The sequence below is a fragment of the Poeciliopsis prolifica genome, unplaced genomic scaffold (genome assembly GCF_027474105.1).
Source record: "Poeciliopsis prolifica strain line A6 unplaced genomic scaffold, Auburn_PproV2 SCAFFOLD185, whole genome shotgun sequence".
NCBI lineage: Eukaryota > Metazoa > Chordata > Actinopteri > Cyprinodontiformes > Poeciliidae > Poeciliopsis > Poeciliopsis prolifica.
The window spans coordinates 72,817-97,087 of record NW_026562560.1 but is presented as its reverse complement, the minus strand read 5'-3'; the positions used below and the strand labels follow the sequence as shown (position 1 = coordinate 97,087).

At 42.6% G+C, this 24,271-nt stretch overlaps 1 protein-coding gene across 1 annotated transcript in view; it reads left to right on the top strand.

The window, feature by feature from the left end:
- Positions 1-962: 962 nt before the first annotated feature.
- The window catches only part of LOC129356678 (disco-interacting protein 2 homolog C-like), a 42,216-nt gene continuing 18,907 nt past the window's right edge, over positions 963-24,271 (top strand). Inside the window, 10 exon segments of the mRNA XM_055026248.1 lie at positions 963-1,389; positions 15,127-15,189; positions 15,712-15,816; positions 16,279-16,404; positions 17,929-18,219; positions 18,829-18,951; positions 19,888-20,034; positions 21,056-21,175; positions 22,802-22,999; positions 23,834-23,925. Coding sequence (XP_054882223.1) covers positions 1,311-1,389; positions 15,127-15,189; positions 15,712-15,816; positions 16,279-16,404; positions 17,929-18,219; positions 18,829-18,951; positions 19,888-20,034; positions 21,056-21,175; positions 22,802-22,999; positions 23,834-23,925 — 1,344 coding nt within the window. The 5' untranslated portion in view covers positions 963-1,310.

Sequence of the window (24,271 nt, the reverse complement as noted above, 5' to 3'; positions counted from 1 at the left end):
TCTGTAATAAACTTCTCACCTGACAAATGTGGTTCAAATGATCAAATAAATTCAAGGAAATGAATTGTTAAACAGGTTTGAGTTTGGCTGATGACTCACATGTGCTGGTATTTTTACTGAGACTGTGCTGCAGAAAGGGTCACCTGCAAATAGGAATATTACAAAAGGTCTTAGATGCACAATGAAGACATAGCAGGGCAAAATCATAAAGATATGAAAGTGAAATAAAGTGCATCCAATCATGCATGCTCTCTTTTAATTTCATTTGAAAGGGCTCTATTTATATAGTTTTAATGCAATATTGACATGAAATAAAATTTTTGGAAGGAGACATGAGGAAGAAACAAAATTCCTCAAGTCAGTCCAACACAATTATTTTTAAATGAAATAAATCAATACTGAAATTATTTTCAAGTAAGAATATTAACAGTTGAATTTCAAGAGTCTAAACCTGATACAAACTTTATTACACAGTGGAGCATTTTGTTTTTAAATATATCTTGTTTTGTTTTATGTTTAAAATACATTTTAATGCAAGGATAAGATCAAATTAATAACTAATAAAATATTTAAACTGCTTATTTTATTGTATCAATAATTTATTTTCCACAAACATAATAAACATGTTTATTATGTTTTTTTAAGTCATTAAACAAGCAAGACAGTAACTATTTAATTTATTAAAAACAGTTGGTTTAATTTAAAATTAAACATTTTGTTAAACATAAAAATGACACTATTGTTACAGTGATATATTTTAGATATATTTTATTTTTGTAAAACAAGATAATTTAACAGTTTATTCATGAAAACAGTTTTTAGTTAATTACAACTTAATTTAATTCCATTTATTGGATGAAAAATAGTTCAGTCAGCTGAAGCTCTCTGGTGCTCGCTGCGCCCCCTACAGGTGATGAGTGTTACCACCTCTCTCTCTTTTTTACTCCGTACAGTCACGTGACAGCAGCAAGCTTCAAACGGCTGTGAGTGCGGTGCTGCGCGAGCCTCATCATCCTCATCACACCCGCCAACAGAACCTCTGCAGCGGCAGAGAGGAGAACCGAGCGAACCACCGGGGGTCTTCACCGAGCCAAGGAAGCGGCCAACATGGCGGGCCCCCGTTAAAACCGGACCCAGATTTATCCTCTTTGTTCCACCCCGACGCCTCGCTGTCTCTACGCGCCTCCGCTGAGGAGGGGCCGCCGAGGAGAAGGAGAAGCGCTCCCCCCACCGCCTCCCAGCGAGCCAGGAGGAGCGGCTGAGCAGGGAGCTGTTCCCGCCGGAGAGCTGCTTGCTTCGGTACCAGCCGAATGGCGGACCGCGAGGCGTCGCCGATACCGTTGGAGATCCGAGCCCGGCTGGCGGAGCTGGAGCTGGAGCTGTCAGAGGGTAAGGAATTAATTAGAAAATGGGGGAGGAACGAGCGCAAGCCTCCCCCTCCTTCCTCCTCTCCTCCTCATCACCTTATCTCATCTCCATCCTCACCGGTTGTTCGCTACTAACGGAATCCGCGTTCATTCCTGCGGCCTCCTCCTCCTCCTCCTCCTCTTCCTCTTCCTCCTCCCATCCAGATGTTTGTCAGCCGGAGGAACCGGCCTGGGCAGCCCCGTGAGGGCAGAGCGGGCTGCGAGGTCCGGCTGCGGGTTCGGCCCTGGCTCTTTGTCTCGGCCGCGGAACACCGCGTTGTTCTGCCGGTTCCGATCCAGAAACAGAGCCGTGCTGTGACCTTGAGATGTTAACACAAGCAGCCTGGCCTACCTGACTGTGTGTGTGTGTGTGTGTGTGTGTGCGCGTGCGTGCGTGTGTGTGTGTGTGTGTGTGTGCGTGCTTGCGTGTGTGTGTGTGTGCGTGTGTAATAATAGCTTTGTGCTGCGTGACACGGCAGCGCACGGAGGCTCCGCGGCTCCGGCGCCCCTTCCTCTTTCTGCGTGTTTTTCTGGGCCTGCGAAGCGCAGGGTGAGGAGCAGGATGAGGAGCAGGATGAGGAGCAGGATGAGGAGCAGGATGAGGAGCAGGGTGAGGAGCAGCCTGCTCCCTGATTGGGAGTTTAACCCACATCTGAGCTCAGTGTTCCTGACCGGCTTATATAATGAGAATCATATTTTGATTCACATGAAATCTGAAAGTCTTTTATTTTGGAGAAACATTCCTGACAGCAAACTGCAGCTAAATCTGCAGCTAAAACAATCTTTCCAATATGTTTGTTGGAAACTCTGGGATGAATGCTGAATTATTTATCATGTAAGTTTGACACACAATCAGGACTCTTTGATTTTGGGAGTGGACGTCCAGAACCAGCTCGGTCCAGACGCTCAGGTGTTTTTCTGCTGCTGAGCGCTGAGGAGACTGAGCAATGGGTCACCAAATGGGATCAAGCTGTTTTAATACAGGGCAGCGTTTCAGAGGATTAACCAGAAGGCCGTGACTTTTTAAATAAATAATAAATGGTTTTATTTGAAAACTGTCTGGGCGGCCTGCCGGTTGCTCCTGATGTAAACAGGGTTGCTGTTTATGTTTCTTCATAAAATTAACTGGAAAAAATATATTTGAGTTCAACAAGCAGATATTGTGATTTTAAGCTCAGTTAAATGGCATATTTTATATTTTTATGACTAAATATCAAGAAAAACAAAGATCAGTGCTTGGCACTATAATTACTACTAAATAAAAAAGCTAACTAGAGCTATTTTAAAGCTTTTATAGTTTAACAAAACCAAGAAAAGAAGTAGCAATGCACCAAAAATGATTTCAGGATTGTCCATTAGCTAAAGAAGTGTTACAAATAGGAATGTTTCAACAGCAGTGTTTGTTAGTGGTACTATAATTACTGACACACAGTCACAACGATACACGAGCTAAAAAAGTTAGTAAATTAGTCTCCGCTTCACTTTTGCTATCAGAATACTAATACAAAATATTGTGATAAAGTCCTTATCACGTTATTATTATTGGTTGTTATTAACCAATAATAGTTTTTGGTTTCTAAAAGGCCAACAGTTACAAACCAATTATTCCCAAACATCATTTAAATCAGGAGCAGAGGTGATGCAAAACCTTTCACTTCTTAAACTGCCTCTGATCACATAAAGCTCGGATTCTCGACTTGGTTGACTCACCTGTATGAAAACTCCCAGAATTCCTCTGTTTTCCTGCAGTCAGGAAGACGTTCAGTGAGTTTCCCTGCAGGTTTCTGTGAAAACGTGGGAACTTTAGTCAGACTGAGCTGAGCAGATCTGAGTGTTGGTCTGCAGGAACCAGCACTCATGTTTTACGTTCTGAGTTATCAGTTTTGATTCCTAACAGAAATCCAGAGCAGCGATCTGATCGTTAATCATTTTGAATGATTAAAGCCATCAGACTGACTCTGAAAAGCAGCGATCTGTATTTGTCTTTGGTTCAGGGTGGATAATATTAGAACCACACAGGAATGTGTGGATTGTAATACTTCAGATGCCGTTGATCTGCACCCTGCGCAGCTTTTACAGGCTCCACCAGTTCAACGGATTCCTGCGGCCCAGTTGGCCCAGTTTGTTAGACAGCAGCAGCTCAGCTGCTACAGAAAATACTCCAATCATTTGTTGTGTTTGAAGAGTTTTGTTGAATCTTTGGATGTTTAGATAAATATTCCCTCTGGTTTCAGACGCTGTGCAGCCGGAAGAAATTTAGCTTTTACTTTTTTACAACTGGAAGGAGCTGATTAGTATCTCAAAACTTCAACTCATACTTGAAGTACAACTTAAAATCCCAGAGACGTTGAAAAGGAGCAGAGGGAAGGAGGAAGTGCAAACCGTCTCTTCCCGACTCCAGCATCACTCTGACCAGACGACCAGATAGAGAATTAAAAAGCAAAGGAGGAGGATTAGCAGCGCTTGCTGCCACATGTTAAGCTGCTAGCATGTCAAGACAGTCGTACAGTCTTCAGTCAGAGGCCTCCTGAGATTTGTTGCAAGACTGACTGCTACTGGAGAACAGCTGTTTTTTCCTAAAAAAAAATAAAAACATAAAAATGAAAATAAAATAGAAAAATATTATAAAATAGAAAAATATATTATTTTATTATTCATTAATTAAATAATATTTTTATGGTTTTTAATAATAAAATTGATAGGTAAATAAAATTTATTATGAATGAAATTTCCAGTTTTTGAAGATTAAATTTTTTAAAATCTGGACATTTCATCCTGGAGTTTTTGTAGTTCAGGGTGACGTAAACGCACCGCGGTGGCCATCTTGTTTCAAAAGCATTTTTACAGCTTGTCAACTCCCTGAAGGAATGGTTGAAGCAAAAGCCATTTTTTAAAGATCTTTTCTCTCATTTGAATTTTTTCAAGGAACAAAACGAGAAAATAGAACGGCAGATTTATTTGTTAAATGTCCATAGAGCTAAAGTTTGTCTCTGCTTATGCAGCTAAAGTAAAAGGAGGCAAATGAAACTGATTAGTTTGTTTCGTAACACAGAGCAGAATCACCTTGTCTCATCTGTAAGTCATGGAAAATATTTAACATTTTGTCACAATAACAGCCTGATACGACCGAAGTAAAAAGACTGAAAGGGAATCTGAAAACTGCCATTACACATTCGGATTAACTCAAAAATCACAACATAACTTTAATCTGAGTCGACACGGCAACCTGAACGCAGCTTTACTGTGTTTCAAACAGGAAACCTCCAGATTAGCTGCCTGGATGCAGGTTTTTGATCAGTTTTAGTGTTTTATCTACTAACATCCAGCCTGCAGGAGATGAGAGCTGCAGATTGGTGCGGCTGTCTGTCAGATTTGATGGGTTGAGCTGCAGGGTTTGACTCCAGCCTGGCAGATAATCGGCACTCCACCTGTTTATTAGATAAACTGAGCAATTAGCTGACTCTCTGCCGCTGAATCCCATCTCCTCCAGCGCCTTTCTGTAACCTCCAGCCAGCTCTTCTTCAGTGTCTCAGAGCGTCTCGCTGCTGCTGCGCTCGCTACTCATCAGACCAAACTGTGTGCTCTCTGACATGTCCTACACACCTTGAAGTATCCGTTCCAGTTTTTATGTGATGAAGCTCATAGACCTTCTGGAAGGTTTTTTCTTATTTGTCCCATAAATACCTGCAGCTCTCCAGGGAAACTCAGACCAGACAGAACAATAAGAAGATATATCTAATATTTAATCAGTAAAGTGTGTGTATTTTATAACTGGGCATTTAGGAGCGGTTTGTTGTTGATTCTGGTGTTTCACCTCTGACCTTCTGCAGATTGAGAGTTTTCTTCGTTAGAGTTGCAGCCCTGCTTTGCTCTGCATGTGGCCTGCAGCGGTGCGTTTCAGGTCAGCTGTGTTTCTGTGGAGCTGAGATCATTTATGGCGTCTTTTATAATCCCGATTACTTCCTGTGTGACGTGGTTCTGTCAGCTGGCTGCTGGGGCTGGGAAGCAAATTCAACCAAAATAAACAACTTTTACAATAATTTTACAGCTGTTTGAAAAGTTAGACTTTTTAATGTTGGTCTGAGGCGAAGCTGACAAACCTGACCCGGTTCTGCTGGCTTTGTCTGGAGGAATGGACCAGAACTCAGCAAACTGTCGGAGGTTTAAAGGCAACGCTGCCAAATACTGAGGAAATGTATGTAAACTTCTGATCTTGAAGATGTTAAATGAATCTTTTGTATGATCTTTCTATCGTTGTTGAGACTTTTAGCAAATAGAAGTACTTTTGGTCGTTCTGAGACGTTTGGTCTGAATTAACTGCATGTAAACATCTGGTTTCATCTGTATGCTTAGATCATGAAACATTTTTCACTTTCATTAAATTGTGTAATGAAAATATTTGGGTTCAAATATTAAGATTTTTTTTTATTCTAGACTAAAGTATCTGCATTTCCATTGACCATAAAATTGCACAAATTGGAATTCCAAAATAAATTTGCTTAATTGAAAAATGACAATTTTGTAAACTCACATTTTTCTATTAATAAGTTTTTAGACGTATCAAAATTATTGTATTTCTCAAAACTGCAGCACAGACACTTTTTCACATGAAGAGTCATGTGATCAACAACCGGATGTAACTATTGGTGGAAAAAATGAGTAGAAAACAGGAAGTAGTTATTTTTTAAAATGACTTATTACATGAACAAATTTATTCACAACTGATTTTAGTTGCAAAACTGTGTTTTTCCGCATATTTAAAATATTTTGCAAGCATTTGCAGGTATTTTCACCAACACTGAAAAAAGAGTGCAGCTTAAACTTTAAAAACTTGATTTAATTAAAGTAATTCAGTTATTAACCTGGCAACTTAATAAATTAACTCTAATTTGATTACTTGTGAGAAATGAATGCAATATTTTTAAGTTGGATCACCTTTTGTCTTTTTTCTAAAAAATGATTCATTTTTTAACTACTTGAAGTAGCAAATATTCTCAATTTAGATAAAACTGAAGAACTTTGACAAAATGAAACAAAACCTGCTGTTTGGTCCTCTGTTGTCTGTAATTTGCTGCTGCAGGGACGAAACGGTCAGCGGAGGCCGAACGTTCCTCCGTTAGCGGAGGAAACCGCGGCGTGTTTGATCCGGTGACTGCTGGATGCGTCGGTGTGTTTTCAGAATGGAGATGCTATCAGCTGCGTCTGCCTCCGTCGCCTCGCTCCACACAAACACACACAGACACACTGTGAGTTGTGTAACTTCACTCCTCATGATTCTGCTGACGGTCCTCCGTCAGAAAGTCCAGAACCGTGACAAGCCCGTCCACTCTGCTGAGATTCAAGGACTTTAGAGCGGCGATGCTTTTCTTGCGTCCAGTTTGTGCAGCGTCACTTTAGCAGAAACAAAGACGTCTGGCAGGAAATGTTTCTTCTTGTCAGCTTTTAAAGAGGCACACATCCTGGCCTCGGCTCAGATTAACAGATTCTCGATCCTCAGCATGCCCATCATCAAACCCCGATCATCCAAAAGATAATCAGGAGTTTACTGATTGATCGTATCTTCTGTTTCTCTTTGAGATCCAATAGAAAATTCTGATCCAAGCTAATTCATGCTCACTTTATTAATGAAATAACACAAAAAGGCTGAAAGATAAAAAAGTCCCAGTAATAAAACTCTAAATTACCATGGTGACATTTTGTTTTTATTGTTTCACTGGCAGCTGAATAACTGCCTTTATTTTTGTTTTGATATTGTGGTACCTGAACATTTTCATGTATTGTTCAAAGTCCAAGTCTCTACAGCACAAGTCTAAGTCAGTTTGAAGCTTTAAACCCTACATGATTGTAGTGACATCATTTTTATCGTTTTAACTGGCTAATGGATAACTGGTTTTATATTTCTGCCCAAGAAGAACCAAGTAATTCAGTGAATGTGATCAGAACTTGTGTTTGAGGATATAAATGTTTGTGTTGCTGTGAGATCTGCAGCGTTTCCTCCTGGTTTAATTGGGTCAGAGTGAAAAACGTGAGCGGAGCAGAGAGGCGTCACTCCTGCCGAAACATCCGTCTCTGTTTGGTACAGAGAGCAGCTTATGGGCTTTATTCACTCCTGATCAACTGATTGTTTATGATTGATTATGATGAGGCATTTGAGTCAGAAATCAGCAGAGCTTGTGATTAAATGAAAACGTTTCTTACTGATTAAAAACTGAGACATCATTTTCTGGAGGCTCTTCAGGATCATCACAATGTTTCCGGCTAAATTTCTGCCTCTACTTCTCCGTATAATTATGAACTTTGACCTTCTCCGAGACGTTTAAGGCCTGCAGAGCTTTAGATGTTCTCGATTCTTCTATGACTTCCTGAAAAATGTTGATGTGCTGTTGAAGTAATTTTGCTCTGTGGAACTGGGTGAACTGGGTACTGGGTAATACACTAACTGGGAATAATTTGGCTAATTAGTTGCGTCATTTTTTTGTGCTGCTGGTCATTCTGGGTCTGGTTCTGTAGAACTGGGCAGCCGATCCGCCTGCAGCCCAACACTCAGCACCAGGCGCTGACCAAGCCGCCACCGGTTGACCTTGACCCAGTGCTCCAACTGGGCGATCTGTTTCCTGTTCAGTGTTTGTTTACGGGCCGGGCCCAGACGGGCCCAGACGGGCCGCAGAGCTACAGCACGGTGCACACGCGAGTGGACCGCCCGGGGTCGGCTGAGTGTGACACAGGCTGGGTGAGCCGGTCGCCGCAGAGACGATGCGATGCACTGACGACTCGTTTCATTTTTATCAAATATATCAAACTTCCACATCTGGATCCTGCAGCTGCTTCTGCTTCCATGCTGTTCTTATTTTACTCTACAGAATAAAACATTCTGCAGAGAATCACAATTCTCTGAAATGTATTTTGTGCTTTACGCTCCGTCTGCCCACCAAGATGGTGGTTCAGTGGCGCAGATCAGACTTGTGTCATTTAAGTTATAGAAGCTGAAACATAAAAATATTTTTTTGACGCTTAAACACTTTAAATATAAACTGATGTAATTTGAACAGTTAGAATAGTTTTAAATAAATGCTTTGTTTGTTACGGTCTCTTCCTCTTGTCTCATCATTCAGACAGATTTCTAGACCGTTTCTGAATCAGAAGCAAATCAAATCTCTAGACACTGAAAGATTCGTATCTCTGCTGATTCAAACATTTGGACTTTCCTCTGCTCCCAACACGGCCTCAGAAACATTTGGTCCTGCTTGCTGCTGTGGACTGAAGTCGGAGGATGGCTGAATAAGTCGCTCCATATGACCAGATGTGTTGCCGGTTTCAGAATGTGACATTTTCAGCACATTCTGCTCCGACGCTGCCTATAATGAGCCATTTATTTTTACATTGCATGATAAATGTCAAGTTCCTGAATCAGAGCAGTTCCAGCATGTATTAGAGCTCCAGAAAACCCAACAAACGGAGCTTAAGAAGGAGAAAACCAGGAGCTGAAATGAGGCTTTGGAGAAAATCAAGCGGTCAGCTCTGTTTTCTTCCAGATGGCACTCAGCCATCTTTCTGGTAACAAGAATTATTTCCAATTCTTTGCTCTGTTTTGCTATTATCTGTCACACTTTGCGAAGCTTCTTGCTGCGCCACCAATGCTGAACCAAAGCCACATTATGATTTTGGCTGGACAGTTAACCAGGCAGTCGGGGTTTGAGTGGGAAACACAAAATATTTAGTTTCTTAAATATTTATGTACATGCACAAAATGTCGATTCCCAAATTTTCACCTCAGTATCAGCTGTTGTACCTCATAACATCCAGAAGGATCTCCAGTAGCAGTCAGTACTGCTACAATTCTGAAGAAGCCTCTGACTGAAGACTTGCTATATGCTAATAGCTCAATAGCAGAGACAGTAACATTTTAGAGATTATTTTGTAACTTTCTTTTTATTTTGTGTTTAAGCATCATTTACTATAATAGGATTTGTTTTGGTTATTTCAGGGTGATGAATATGTATTATTTCTAACAATGACTTATTGATCAGTTTATTTGCGTTAAACGTTTACAAGGTTGAAGGATTTTTTGTCAGTGTTTTGTTCTCAGACCAGTCAGCTGTAAAAGTTGTGAGAAACACATTTAAATGTTTTATTTCAGTTTACCTGCTGTAGAAAGTAGATACTATCACGCATATTTTAGTAATTGATTAACCTGATGACTATTAAGTTTAATTGAAAAAACTGATTAAAAATCATTCTGCAGATTTTTCATTTTAGCCTTTTTGTACAATATTAGAATACATTAAAGATGTAAATAAATTATAATATATAATATAAAATAATTATAGCTCTGATATTATGGTTTTTCATTAATGGTGTTTTTTGAGTCTGTGTACTCCAGTTTTATTAATTGATAACTATATTTGATGCCGATTATTTTATTAATAAATTCATCACGATCAATCTGATTAATCGTTTCAGCTCTAATCACAGGACATGATTAATAACAATGATAGATGATCATATAGTGAATATAATGGTGAACTGAAACTGGTTTTTAGTTAGTTGTGCAGTGTGGCGCTGGAAAAATTTGAAAACGTACTTTGAAAAGTTCTTGAATTTTCTGAACCATGAAAATAAAAGTCTGGATGTGTAAAATCTTCGTAGCAGTTTTCACCTTCACCTCTGTTTTTAAAAGGTTTGAGCAGATTTAGGAAGTGGCTTCAAACAGGCCGAGAGCGAGTTCAGGACCAGAAGGGTGCCTGTCCCTTTAAGATAGAGCCGAGCAGAAAATCAGGCCTGATGGGTTTGCTGCAGAGGAGCATCACACACAGGTGTGTGTTCAGCCCAACAAAAGCGTGTTCAGAGAGCGGCAGACCTTTCCACCGCTCCGCCGCAGAAAAACTTCAGTCTGTAGCTGCTGCCATTCCTCCTCTGCGCTGCACTGTGTCATTAAAATCACTGAGCAGGAGGAGGAATTAATTAGCCTGCGACAACACACACACACACACACACCACACAACACACACACACACACACACACACACACACACACACACACACACACAGCCCAGATCCAGACATATTCATCCACCTTAGCAGGTACCGTTTGAGCACCTCTCTCATCTGATGCTCCAAATCCAAGATGGCCATCTCAGGCCTTCTCCAAGAGAACCGTTGCTAGGCAACACCCTCCCAGCTCTGCTGCGCTGCGAGTGGAAGATGGCGTCTCCCCACGGACCTCGGTGGTGTTTGTAGGAGAGTAAAAAAAGAGAACAGAGAATGTTGTTCCACTGCGGCTGATCAGAGAGGAGAAGAAGAAGCTGGAGGCCTCCGTCCGTTTTTACAGCACACAGACGAAGCTTACCGGCACCGATCTGCAGATTGGACCCAGATGTTCTGGCCGTTCTCCACCATCAGATTATCAACTCTTTATTTCCCTCTCTCTCCAAATTTGAGTTAAATCAATCCATTTGATTTGATTCTGGGTGATTAAAAAAATCTGTTTAGTTTTTTCTGTCGTCTGTGATTCAGCTGCAGACCGACACCTTTCTCTCATCACAACCCTGCAGCGAATTCGCTTTATTTTCCCCTCATTCGGGTTTCTGCTCACACATCTCCTCCCTGCACGCCACAGACTCCCCACAGCTCAGCATACGTTGTGCATGAAGTCAGCAGAGACGCTGCTCCAGGAGAAACCTGCTTCATCTGAGACGAATCTACAGGATTCGTCTCACATTCGGTCCGCTGAAGAGTTTACGGCGTCTACAAAAGAAGCCCGAGAATCACGCCTCCCACACCGTGCTCAACAGATTGTGTGATGATCATTTCAGGATACATTGGCACCAGCCCTGTTTAGTCTGGTCCGTTTGAAGGTCCGGTTTGTTTGGAGAGCTGTGAATATGTAATCAAAGTGAAGTCCTACAAACCTCAGTCTGGGTTCATTTGAAGTGAACTCTGATGCGGTTTGAATGCATATACAAACAGCAAGCAAACCGCAGACCGCTTCAATAGCAGGAAGTGGACTACAGCACAGGGCATTCTGGGTAAACAACCAAAACCACACTAGCCTAGCGCTAACAGGAGAAACGGCTCGTGGTCTTTACCAAAAACAAAAAGATATCCTCCAACTGCTGAAATCTGACGGCACTTCATTTTTATTTACATTTGGTGAAGGAGGAAGTTGCTCTTAGTGTCGTCAGAGGTTTTTGTGTAATTTCTTTCAGTGTTCTTGGTGCACCGCCCCCACAGGCGAGGAGGGGAACAGGTTGCTCAAATGGTTTGGTTTGTTTAACTCAGTGCAGCTGAAAATGTTAGAAATGTTGAGACTTTGGTGTAAAAATTCCTTAGTGATAGTTTTTCTCCTTTAAACCTTTCCAATCAGCCATACATGCTCATTCCTCTTCACCTCTCCTGTCAGAACGTTTAACCTGCCAACTGCAGAGTCTAAGATGGAGCTTGTGAGTTTTTTAGTTAACTCTGAGATCATGGTGGACTTACTGGGAAGATTTACAGCTGCAGAATGACGTCAAATAGTTTGGAAATGTGCTTAATTCTCCGTCCAAAACTGATGTCAAGCAGCAGTTTCTTCTCTTAAGCTCACTGCTGTTGTCTTTCTGGTTTGGCATTGAACTCTGCAGGCCAGCAAACTGGAAAAAGAGCAGCTTTGTGGACCCGTCCTACTGACGATCTGCAGCACCTGGTCACTGCTTTCCATAGTAAATGATACATCTTTGCATACAACTTGGGTCGGCAGGGTTTCTGTGAATCTTTAAAGTCTTAAACTCATAAAGAAAATGTATGTTTATCTTGAATTTGTTAATCACACATGTTGAATGTTGCAGAACCATTTCATCTTGAGTTCTTCTGTGTAGTTGTTTTCTCACAGGACAGGTTAAACGTTGAGTGATGCGCAGACATCTTCACTGCGTTTGTGACTCAAGGCCATTGAAGCTACGCTAACTAGCTGCTGATATGCTATTGCTAGCTAGCTGTGTGGCGTCACCAGTCCTTCCTAGTCTGTCCAGGTCTCACATTTTCTTCATAACAGTCTTGGAAAGGTTTTAAAAAGTTGAGTTGGTGAAAGCTGTAAAACCCTGTTCAGGTCATAATGATGTATTTTTATTATTTGCTGAATCAGTGCTTTCTTGTCCTCATGTCTGTAAACTCTGCAGATGAAGAAGCTGTTATTGTTTGGTTGTGTTCAGGCTGACACACGCCTCCATTAGTCCTGCTGTCTGCAGAAAGATCCGACCCAGCAGTGATTTATTTTGTTTTCTTTGTTCACCTGAACCCAGACGGATTGCCCTCCAGAACCCGTCCCAGTCTAGCGGCTGACATGTTCCTCCATTACTGGTTTGTTTGGGTCGGGCTCCACATAAATCATCCCGCTGTAGGAAACACCCACTGCAGCTCTGGAGCAGGGCTGAAAATACTCCACACAGATGCTCTTTCTGCTCGGTTTAGCAACATTTGCTGAAGCTGTTTGTCTTGTTTAATTTTAGAAAACTGTGTGTCAAAACACCAGACATTAAAAGGTTGAGGAGAAGTGAATGACCGCCTGAGTTCTGGTAGTTTGTCTGCATTTCAGGACTTAGAGAATAGCTTAGCGAGTGGAAAACATCCACCACTTCTCTGCAAGTACAAATTATTCCCCATTTTCTCCTGCTATTGGGAAAACTGTGAAGCATGAAGTTACGCATCTTCAGTTAATCTCCCTGACCTTCCAACGAATAATCAATATTCAGCAACTGGAGAGGCAGTTTAACATTTAATAGGACAAACCAGAAAGTGTCAGCAGATTTTAGCGGTGCTGTGCAGACCGGAGGATGTGATCGGTAGCTGGTGATTGTGTTGGTTTGGTGTAAGGTTGCCATGCCAGTGAAGACCCTCCACCTCTCCCAACCTCTGCGTCTGTCCACTGTCATGGCCGCCCTCGGTTTGATGACACGGCCGCTGATGTTGTCGTGTCTTCGGTTGCAGAGCGCCGTTTAGCTCATGTAGCTTCTTGGGTTTCCTCACTAAGACTGATGGGGGAACTTCTGCTCTGAGGTAGTTAATCCTGGACCGAGTCACTCACGCGTCTCCACAATCCGTTGGAAAACCTGCCTGCCATCACCCTAATCGCCAGCTTTCTCCAGGTTCTCTAATCAAGTCCTGATTCGGACTGACAGGCTCGGAAATGTTAATATGACGTCCAGTCAGAAGGAAGATGTTGACAAAATGAATATAACTTTAAACCACAAACGTGGAAAAGCAGCATTCAGCTTCTACACGCCACAAATCTGGAACAAACTTCCAAAAAACTGCAAAACAGCTGAAACATTGAGAGCCTTTAAATATAGACTAAAAACCCACCTGGTCAGAGCTGCTTCTAAAAAGATTAACGATGAAACTAAATGTTTTGATTGTTGCCTATGAGTTTGTATCTCCTTGTATAAAAATCATTTTGGCAGGCCTTGTTGCTGAAATCTGCTCCACAGATGAAATTAGATCTTCTTTTTAAATCTGCCAGAAGCAGGAATAATTTCACGCTCAACTGCTTGTTGTGCACAATATGCACAAGACCTTATGCAATGTCCTATAAATATGAAATGCATTTATTCAAACAAACATAAAACTAAAATACTGACATTAACTCACGTTGGGGTCGTTGATGTTGAACGATGCCTGCAAACATCTGCAGGTTCTGGAAGAACCCGGAGCTCCGACAGCAGAACCAAAGACGTCCAAAGCTTTAGGTCTTTCCCCTTTAGATTTCACGGTTCCAGGAATCATGCCAAGTCGTTTAGGAACGAATCAACCACTGACCATCACACTGCCACCACCATGTTTCACTGTTGTGCTGCTTTATTTCCTGAAACTGTCAGTTTTACAGAAACTAACCTGATCTACACCTTCGAGTCTCTGGGATCTTCAACATGATTTCTGGAAAGTGTTTATAATTCAGCAGCAGCTTCAGTTTTTGTTACCTCATGAACTGTAACATTAGTGACTTTTAGATGTGGTTCTGGGTTGTTTTGGGATTTGTTGGATCAGTTTTAGACGTTTTGCTGTAGTAAACTTTGCTGGTTTGCCATTCTCCACAAATCAGTCGATGGAAACATGTAGACTTTTTTAAAGTTCGCTCTAAATTCACATGATTTGGATGAAACATAGCTCACTTTGCTTTTGATCAGTTCTTAAATGTTGCTGCTAGATTCAGAACTGCTGTTGGTTCTGGGATATTTTAGCCTACTTCATGTCGTCAGACAGGCTCTGTTAAGTGATCTATTGATCCTTTGCACAAAGCTTCAACCAGTTGTGGTTGTTTCTAGTGAAACTGGATCAGAACCATGCGGTTAATCATGTTTAAGTCATGATTAAGGGGAACCATATTTCCACATTTATAGATAATTTATAAACTGCTATTTGTTTTTACTCAAGTTATCTTTGTTTGAATGAAAAATTGGTTTATTTCAGATAAGAGGATGGTGATTTGGTTATGATTTATGTCTTGTTTTTCCATTCTTCATTTTCATTATCATCCATCACATTTTGTTTTCTTTATGTTCACATTTTTCTCTTTGATTAACAGTCAGATAAAGACATTGAAGACTGGGAGAGACAGAAAAGGCTGCGGTGATTTTCCTAAAACCAAAAGATGATCCTCTGTGCAACCAAAACATATCTGATGAAAGCAGCAGCGTCCCTCGCAGCCAGCACTGCCTCTCTCACTCTCTGTCTATCTATCTGTTCACAGGGGACATCACTCAGAAGGGTTATGAGAAGAAGAGGTCCAAGCTGATCAGGGCATATGCTGGAGGTAATTTAGCGACCTCTGACCCCCTCCACACACCCGCTCGGCCCACTCAGCTGAAATATTCCCATAGCGCTGCTGGAGTATCGATCTGCTATCAGGAGGAATACAGTAGTCTGAACACTGTACTCTATTGATGGAGTCTTCAGCCGCCATTAGTGATGTAGGTTAGGACTCCCTGGAGCTCAGCTTGGGCCTGCTCCTCTGAATCAGTCGCTGATCAGGCTGCAGTCGCTCCCTGCCTCTAAACACACACACATCACACACACCAGGGTGAGCTTTGGGTCGAGGGATGCTGAGAGATGTTCTGTTGCAGAGCAGAGATGCAAGAACTGCATGTTTCTGGTTTTATGTTGGTTATTTTGGGTTATGAAGTCAGAAAAATTTAATTTTTCTGCCGTTTCAAATCACCTCCATGTTTCTGTTTTTCCTTTTTTGCGCTCTTATCTGTTGCTTTCATGTGCATATACATGTTGTTCCTGTAAAACCCGTCCGTGTGTCCACAAGCTTTTCTGCCTGCTTCTGTAGGTATGGAGGGGCCCATGTCTCATCGGGCCCCGCTCGGCCCCCCGGCCGCCGCCCGCTTCCACCGGCGGAGAACGTCCGGAACCAGAGACGAGCGCTACCGATCAGGTACGGGGATCCCGCCTGATCCACGCTGCGTTGCAGAGAAACACCAGCTGCACCGTTTTATTGTGCTTTTCACAAACTGAGCAACACCTTGCAAATCTTTCACAGTCTGTCTGCAGTCACACGTCTCTGGGTTTCCCCCACAAATCCTGCTAAACCTGCTGGAAGAGGCGCTGAGGCGTTAAAAAATGTTAAAACTTTACAGAAAATATGAAAACATATGTTATAGGAAGAAAGTATTGGCAATACTTAGATACCAACCAGCTTAAGAAAAATGCTAACACAGAAAAACACAATTAACATAAATAATTGCACTAATCAGCCAGTGAATGACATGTCAAAATTAAAAAGTAGGCTCAGGCTTTGCAGGTCACATCAGAAGACTTGGTCGCTTGAAAACGACAAACAGGTTAAAGGTGGTCCAGTGTGTCTGCAGACGTGTCACTTCCTGTCTCTGTTCCTCAGACGTCCACACAGAGGCGGTCCAGGCTGTGTTGGCGCGACACGTAGAGAGGAAGATGGCGGTGCCCATGCCTTCCAAACGGCGCTCCCTGGTGGTGCAGACCTCCATGGACGCCTACACGCCTCCAGGTGAACACGCACAACCTGCTCTCACTACTCCAGGTCATCTCCCAGGCGGACTCCAGGCTTTTCCCTGATCCACCTCATACAGATGCTAACGTTAGCTGTGATGTTAGCAGAACGAGTTGCTTCTCCTGACTCCACCAGAGAAGCAGCTCTGTGCTCAGACAGGATTCTCTGGTTTCTCAGACGGCTCTGACAGAGGAACGCTCATCCCACCCAAAACTGCAACCAGGCACATTCTCTGTGGCGAGTTGAACCCATGGAGGGATTCACAGAGAAACCGGCCATAGGAAGCTGTAAGAGCTGAACCCTGTCACCTTCTGCAGCATTTCTGCTGAGAGACGGGCCAGAAAACGGACCAGCGCAGCTGACCTTTACCTCACACATCAGCTCATTAGATCATCCATAACCACAGTTGATGGAATAATTTTGGTGTTGATTGAATCTTAATGAAGGAAATATAATAAGTTTGTTCCTTTGTAATTTGCTCCTTAACCTTTGAGAACACGGCTAAGTGGAGCTGACGTGTCCCTGAACGCATCATGTCGTGTTTTTCCACCGTTCTGGCAACGCTTCGTTAAATGTCTGCACACAGCGGCGCTCACCGGGCCGTATCGGCTGCTCTCACAATTATCTGCTGTTCAGAGGAGGAAATTCAGCCGCCTCAGGCATGTTGGACCCAAATTGGTTCTTGTGGCTGTTTCACTGACAAGCCACAAGATCCGATTCACTAATTACTGACATTTGGTGTCTCTGAGCTGCTGAGCTTTTCGCCTCAGTCACTGAAAGGTCACAGTTCTGCAGCGGCGAATTTATCTTATTGGAAATCTTTTTCTTTCTGGACTTTTGCATTAATAATCTCCATAGTTTAGATCATTATAAGTTAATTTCTTGTTTGGAAGCTCAAATGTTTTGTTTTCTGGCCCTGAACTGGTTGGTGTGGAGGGATATGAATTTTGTAATCAAACCCAGTTCTGGTCCATCTGTTTGGTTAAAGTGAACTCTGCTGCGGTTTGAATGCATATGTGAACAAAAAGCAGAGTGGAGACCGCTCCAAAAGCAGGAAGCAAATGACAGCGCAAGGCATTCTGGGTAAATGCAACCAAAACAAGCTTCATTCTTGTGCATCTTAATCTGGGATGTGAACCTTGGACCAGCAGGAACATTATGTTTTATTTCCTGGGAACTGCCATCAGGAAAAGTTTGGTTTTTCTCATGAAGTTCTGCAGGAATGGAGGGATTTTCACCTCCGTTTCTAGCGCTTCGTGTTCCCGCCTGCTCTGGAACAAACAGCCTGAGCTGCTGGGATCCAAGCACAGGAACAAAAATCCAAGACAAAACAGGACCAGAAACACCCAAAACGGCACCGAGCAGCAAATCAATAGCAGATTGTTTTTCCTCGTCGGATACACAGCAGAACTAAAACCACCAGCAGCACAAATAGAGATTGAACACCACATTTAAAAGCAATCAGCCCTTCTTTGTAGTCATTTTTATTAGTTACACTAACATTTTCCCATGACCCTCCAGGCCTGTCGCCGCTGTGCTCCGATTCGTCGTCGGGCTCAGAGGAGGAGGCGGGGCCGGGCGACGACATGACGGGCATGGAGCACTGGATGAGCCGGCCCTCCCAGCTCGGCCCCGCCCACCTGGGCTCCACCTCCTCGTCGTCCTCGTCCACGCAGAGCGGAGGCAGCGGGAACGCCGGGCGGCTGGCCGACTCGCTGGCGCACACGCACATCGCGCACCTGGCGCACCTGGGCCACCCTCACCTGGGCCAGTCGCACCACCAGCAGAGCCTGCTGTCACAGTCGCATCATGGTGAGAATGTCGCCCTGTGACCGGCTGAAAACTTTATCATACATATATATAAAGCAGTATATTTCCGGCAAAATTAATCTCAGAAATATTCCAGAAAAACTTGGAGTTTCAAAAATCTGATTTTTTAAAAAACTTTTATGTTTTTATCTAAAGTTCATCTCGGTTCTTTGGTGGAAATTTACATCTTTTTTTCTGTTTGCAATGGCCCTAATTTCCCATTTTACTTTTAAGTAAGATGGCAAATAAATTAATTTTCTATATAATCAAATTTTTATTTTTTCAGCTTTATTTGGTTATAACTCATTGAGAAAGCACAAATTAAAACTGTTTTAATCAAAAGCCATAAAATAAAATGAAGAAAATTGAGAAAAATCCTGAGTATTCATTACAACAGTGTCTTTAGTCAGAGGCTTCCAGGGAACCGCTGTAATACAGACTGCTACAGGAGTTCCTTCCTGCCCATTCTTCAGTAATGAGTTCCAACGTTTCATTTATTGAATAAAGTATTTTAACCTGGATATTAGGGTGACTAAAGCTCCGTGTCACAGCGTTTGTTCCTGCAGCATCTCGTGTTCTGACCCGGTTCTGACACGCACCGTGTTTCTGCAGGAATCGGCCACCTGTCTCTGAAGAGGAAGGGCGCTCTGAGCGTGGCGGAGAACGGCGGCTCTCTGCGGCGGTCCTGTGAGTTTGGATCGGACATGCTGTGGCCGCCGCCTCTGGAGTCAGAGGGTAAGTCCGGACCGGGAAGGTCCAGACCGCCCAAATCCAGCTTACAGAATGATCCACTAAAACGGATCCAAACTCCACAAAGACCTAAATTTAGTTTGTTTTTACCTTTTATTCAGTAAAACACCTTCAGGTGCTTTAACTCTTTAAATTGATTCTTTGTTTTCAAGCTTTAATGAGTTTTATAATCAAACTGCTAAGTTTTGTAACAAAGTGCAACATAACATCTGATTAAAAGTCCAAATTTTGAAAACGTTATTTTCAGCTAAAGAGCGACATTTTTATCACTATCTGAAGTTAAATCAGGCTAAATTTTTACTATTTTAGCAAATTACCAAAATTATTTCTGTTTGCTAAATGCCAGACAATTTAGCAGGATTTTTTTTTTTGAGATTTTATTTTGTAATGTTTTTTGTTCTGTAACATTAATATGAGCAGGAAGTTAGTTTAACTTGTCTGGATTGTTCCAATGAAATGATATTTATTATTCCTAATGACTTATTGATCAAATCAGTTTGGTTATTGAAATTGGGGAATGTGTTTTTTTAATTAAATTTGTGTTTTGTGAATAGATTGTGTTAAAAAAATGTTTGAAAATGTTATATTTTAGATTATCTTATCCTTCTGTAAGTTTAAAAACTTTCCCTGAACATTTTTTGAATTTAAAATCGAATGAATCCTGCTGAATGTGGACGGATTCACGTTGACCTGATAAGAACCTCATCAGTTTTTTATAGATGAAACTAGATTATGTGACAATGTTTGGAGAAGCTGCTCGCTTCACATCAGTGCTTACATGAACAAAACGCTGAGTCATGGAACAGCAGACTGCTGAGCGCAGCAGGATGTGACACAATGTGACGGTCAGACGGGTCTAATGGAGCGTAGCGCCAACAGGAAGTGGCACTGACTGACTGCTTCCTGTCCGTCCTCCTGCAGAGAACCATTCGGCGCCGCCGGACGTGACGGGATACTCGTCGGACTCGTCCCACTCTCACACCGAGCGGCACCACATGTCCAACATGGGCACCATCGCCAGGAGCACGCAGAAGTATGGCAACGCCGAGCGCATGGAGACGGGCGATGGTGAGCCGAGGGCGGGGCCAGCAGATCTGTAAACAGGAAGTGGGGGGCGGGGCCAACAGATCTATGAACAGGAAGTGGGGGGCGGGGCCTTTCCTTCTGTTTTAGTTCCTTGATCCCTTCCTTCCTCATTTCACTTCCTTTCTTCCTTCCTGGTATTTAACCTTTGACCTGAGCTGAAACAATGACTCCATAACAAATTTCTCTATTAGCCTTTTAAAGTTGCAGTTCTGGTTGCTCTGTTTTCTGGCCGTTTTGTTTCCAGCTCTGTTTTCTGGCCGTTTCCAGCCGTTTTGTTTCCAGCTCTGTTTTCTGGCCGTTTCCAGCCGTTTTGTTTCCAGCTCTGTTTTACAGTTGTTTTGTTTCCAGCTCTGTTGTCTGGCCGTTTTGTTTCCAGCTCTGTTTTCCAGTCATTTTGTTTCCAGCTCTGTTTTACAGTTGTTTTGTTTCCAGCTCTGTTGTCTGGCCGTTTTGTTTCCAGCTCTGTTTTACAGGCCGTTTTGTTTCCAGCTCTGTTTTACAGGCCGTTTTGTTTCCAGCTCTGTTGTCTGGCCGTTTTGTTTCCAGCTCTGTTTTACAGGCCGTTTTGTTTCCAGCTCTGTTGTCTGGCCGTTTTGTTTCCAGCTCTGTTTTACAGGCCGTTTTGTTTCCAGCTCTGTTTTACAGGTCGTTTTGTTTCCAGCTCTGTTGTCTGGCCGTTTTGTTTCCAGCTCTGTTTTACAGGCCGTTTTGTTTCCAGCTCTGTTTTACAGGTCGTTTTGTTTCCAGCTCTGTTGTCTGGCCGTTTTGTTTCCAGCTCTGTTGTCTGGCCGTTTTGTTTCCAGCTCTGTTTTCCAGTCATTTTGTTTCCAGCTCTGTTTTCTGGCCGTTTCCAGCCGTTTTGTTTCCAGCTCTGTTTTCCGGCCGTTTTGTTTCCAGCTCTGTTTTCCGGTCGTTTTGTTTCCAGCTCTGTTGTCCGGCCGTTTTGTTTCCAGCTCTGTTGTCCGGCCGTTCTCAGCCTGCTGTCTCTGCTGGGTTCTTCCAGGTGTTCCGGTCAGCAGTCGAGTGTCGGCGAAGATCCAGCAGCTCGTCAACACGCTGAAGCAGCCCCGCAGGCCGCCGCTGCGCGAGTTCTTCGTCGACGACTTCGATGAGCTTTTGGAGGGTTAGACGCCGCCGTTATGTCTGCATCACTTCCTGCCTGTCGGTCCTTCCTCACTTTTTACTCTCAGTTCAGCTGCAACGTGTTTCATTTCCAGGAGAGTTATTACTAAAAAAAGTCTAATTTTATTCCCGACTTCTGGCTCCTTCTGACAGAATCCAGACTCGCTCCCAGTCGAGATGAGATGAAGTCAGATCGCTGTTCTCTGTTAATGCCGAGTCGTGATTCTTAAACTTCTGCACGGTTTTCTATGAGTTTCCGTGGTGAATAGTTGCCATAGAAACATTTATGTCATCGCGAGAACCTTAAAGCTGCAGACGAAAATACTAATATGGAAAGATTTTTAATTCCTTCCTTATCCTTACTAACTTCCTTCCTCATTCCACTTCTTTGATTCCTTCGTATCCTTTATTTCTCTTTTGTTCATTCCTTTTCTTCCATGTTTCCTTCTATGATTCCTTCCTTCTTTCTTCCCATCCTTTTCCTATCCTTCGTTCTTGTGTTTTTTCATCTGATCCTTTGTCTTTTCTCCTATATGTCCTTTCTCTCTCCATTCCTTCCTTTTGCACCTCTTTCTGTCCTTGCTTCTTTCTCCTCCACTTCTTTCCTTCCTTGTTTCATTTCCTTCCTTGTGTCCTTTCTTCATTGCTTGTCTGGTTCATTTTTCTCCTTGTACTCTCTCTTCCCCTTCTCTCCATTTCTTTTTCTGTTTTTTTTTATATTTGTGTTTTTTTTTTCATCTCCTTCCTGCGATCCTCCTTCCTCTTTCTCTCTTCCATCCTTCCTTCCTTGTTTCCTTTAAGACGTTCTCGTCTGTCAGAGTTTATTTTAAAGTTTTCTGTCTGCAGAGATTCATAATGAACTTTAATGTTTTACAATGAACATGAAGGAGTCATGTGAGGGAATGAAACCCCGACGTTCTGGCAAACGGCGATCGCTCATAAAGTTTTCACTGATGGTTATATTAATATCAAACTTTATGGTTGATATTATGTTTTTTACATCTTCCTGGAGATTTTTGGTTTAATTTCCTTCTAAAAATCCACGATGAATGCGTCTCCATACAGTTAATGAAGGTCAGAAGCCGTAGATGGAGACTAAATGTTAACAGAACATCAGAGATGAAGATGACCTTTGACCTGTGCCACTCTGAGGCGTAATGCTCGGTTTGCTCAGACTTCACCATCTGTCCTGCTTGTCCATTTTCAGTCAGCAGCCATTGACTGTCTTCCAGTTCCTCATTTATACAAGAAGGATCCAAATACATGAAGCAATGAAACAAATTAATCAATTATTGAAATAACCATCAACCGGTTTAGTAATCGATTAATCATTAACTGAAATATCCAGACTCTTGAAAGACCATTTAAGAATAGATTTTGTGCAAAGAATGTTTAAACTTTAGATTTCAGAGAAGAAAAACTTTATCTGTAAATATGTTTATGTTGTGTTTAATTTGTAAACCAGGAATAATTTTCTTTCCACTTCAAAACGATGCTTTGTGTTCATCAAATGAAATTGAAATCCATTAAAATCTGCTTCGCCTCGTTGCCGTCAGTAACTGCAGCCATGTTGGTTTTGCAGCAGCGAAACGTTACGACACTCAGAGCGTCTCTGCTTCCCCTCCAGTCCAGCAGCCGGACCCCAACCAGCCGCGGCCGGAGGGGGCGGAGATGATGCCGGTGAGGGGGGAGCCGCTGGGCGTGGTCACCAACTGGCCTCCGTCCCTGGAGGCGGCGCTGCAGCGCTGGGGCACCATCTCCCCCAAAGCGCCCTGCCTCACCAGCCTGGACACGGCGGGGAAACCCCTCTACGTCCTCACATACGGTGAGCCGACGCTCTGCGGGCCTGGCGCTCACAGCCACGCTGCAAAACCACGAAATCTAAAATACCTTAATATACCTGAAAGAGGACTAAATTAACTTACAGCTTAATTTGTGGGAATATGTCATATTGTTTATTAAGTATCATAAAAAAAAACCTTTCATAATTAGAATTTTGATTAATCGTTGTCTTGATGAATTTCAGTTGAAGCAATTTTTTCTAACTTTTACAAAAATATGTTTTTCTTCCATATTTGTTTCAACTGTCACCAAGTGATGACAGTTTATGAGACGGATAATCTGTGAAAGCGTTGATCTCCTCCACCTTCTGGCTGAGCTACTGCTGCAGTCTGAAGACCGGAAACAGCCAGTCAGCGTCAGGAGGCGGGTCTTATCGCTGCCAATCATCGGCTAGATTTGCTAAGGATGCTGATTATATCACCCAATCCTACTTATCAGTAACTTTTCAGCAAAGATTGAGAGCTTATTGTTGTTTAAAGTCAGTAATTTTCTAATACTGATGAAAAGTGCCGGTTCTCCAAACAAGGGTTTTGTTTTTTGACCAAACATCTTTAATTTGGCTTCATGTGTCAAAATGTTGCAGCAGCAGCTGGTTGGACTTGATGATTATCAAATAATCAGGATCATTTAGTCTTATAAATGGCATTAAGCATTGAGGGTGTTCTTAGTTTCTCCCGGCTGACGCTCTATCAGTCTATTAGGAGCTGAATCAATCGATGGCACTTTCTTCTTCCAGACCTTTTTTAGAGAACAAAGATTCTCATTCTGACTTCCTGTGGACCTTTTCCAACTCCTACTCTCTGTGCTGCCCCTGCAGGGAAGCTGTGGTCGCGCAGCATCAAGCTGGCCTACAACATCCTCCACAAACTGGGCAGCAAGCAGGAGCCCATGGTGCGGCCGGGCGATCGGGTGAGTCACCTCCGACCCCTCGCAGCTTCCTCTTTCTGCCTGTCAGACACCGGCTCCTTCATGAATCAGCTGCTCATCAGACGTCATCTGACATATTGGCTTCTATAAAAATACATCTACGATCCGTTCAGCCAGATCGACTCGCTGTTCTGTTCCTAAGTAACACCGTCTGTAAGACAAGAAATAAAGCAAATATGAAGCTGAGTGCAGACAGAATCTCATCGGTTCAATCTGACTAAAAAAGACTTTTAAAGTTCAAATGTTTTCATGTCCTTTAAACCTTTGGACTTCCATTTATTCTGGGATGTTTTGACGTAAATTTAGCAAAAATCAGAAGAGAAGAGTG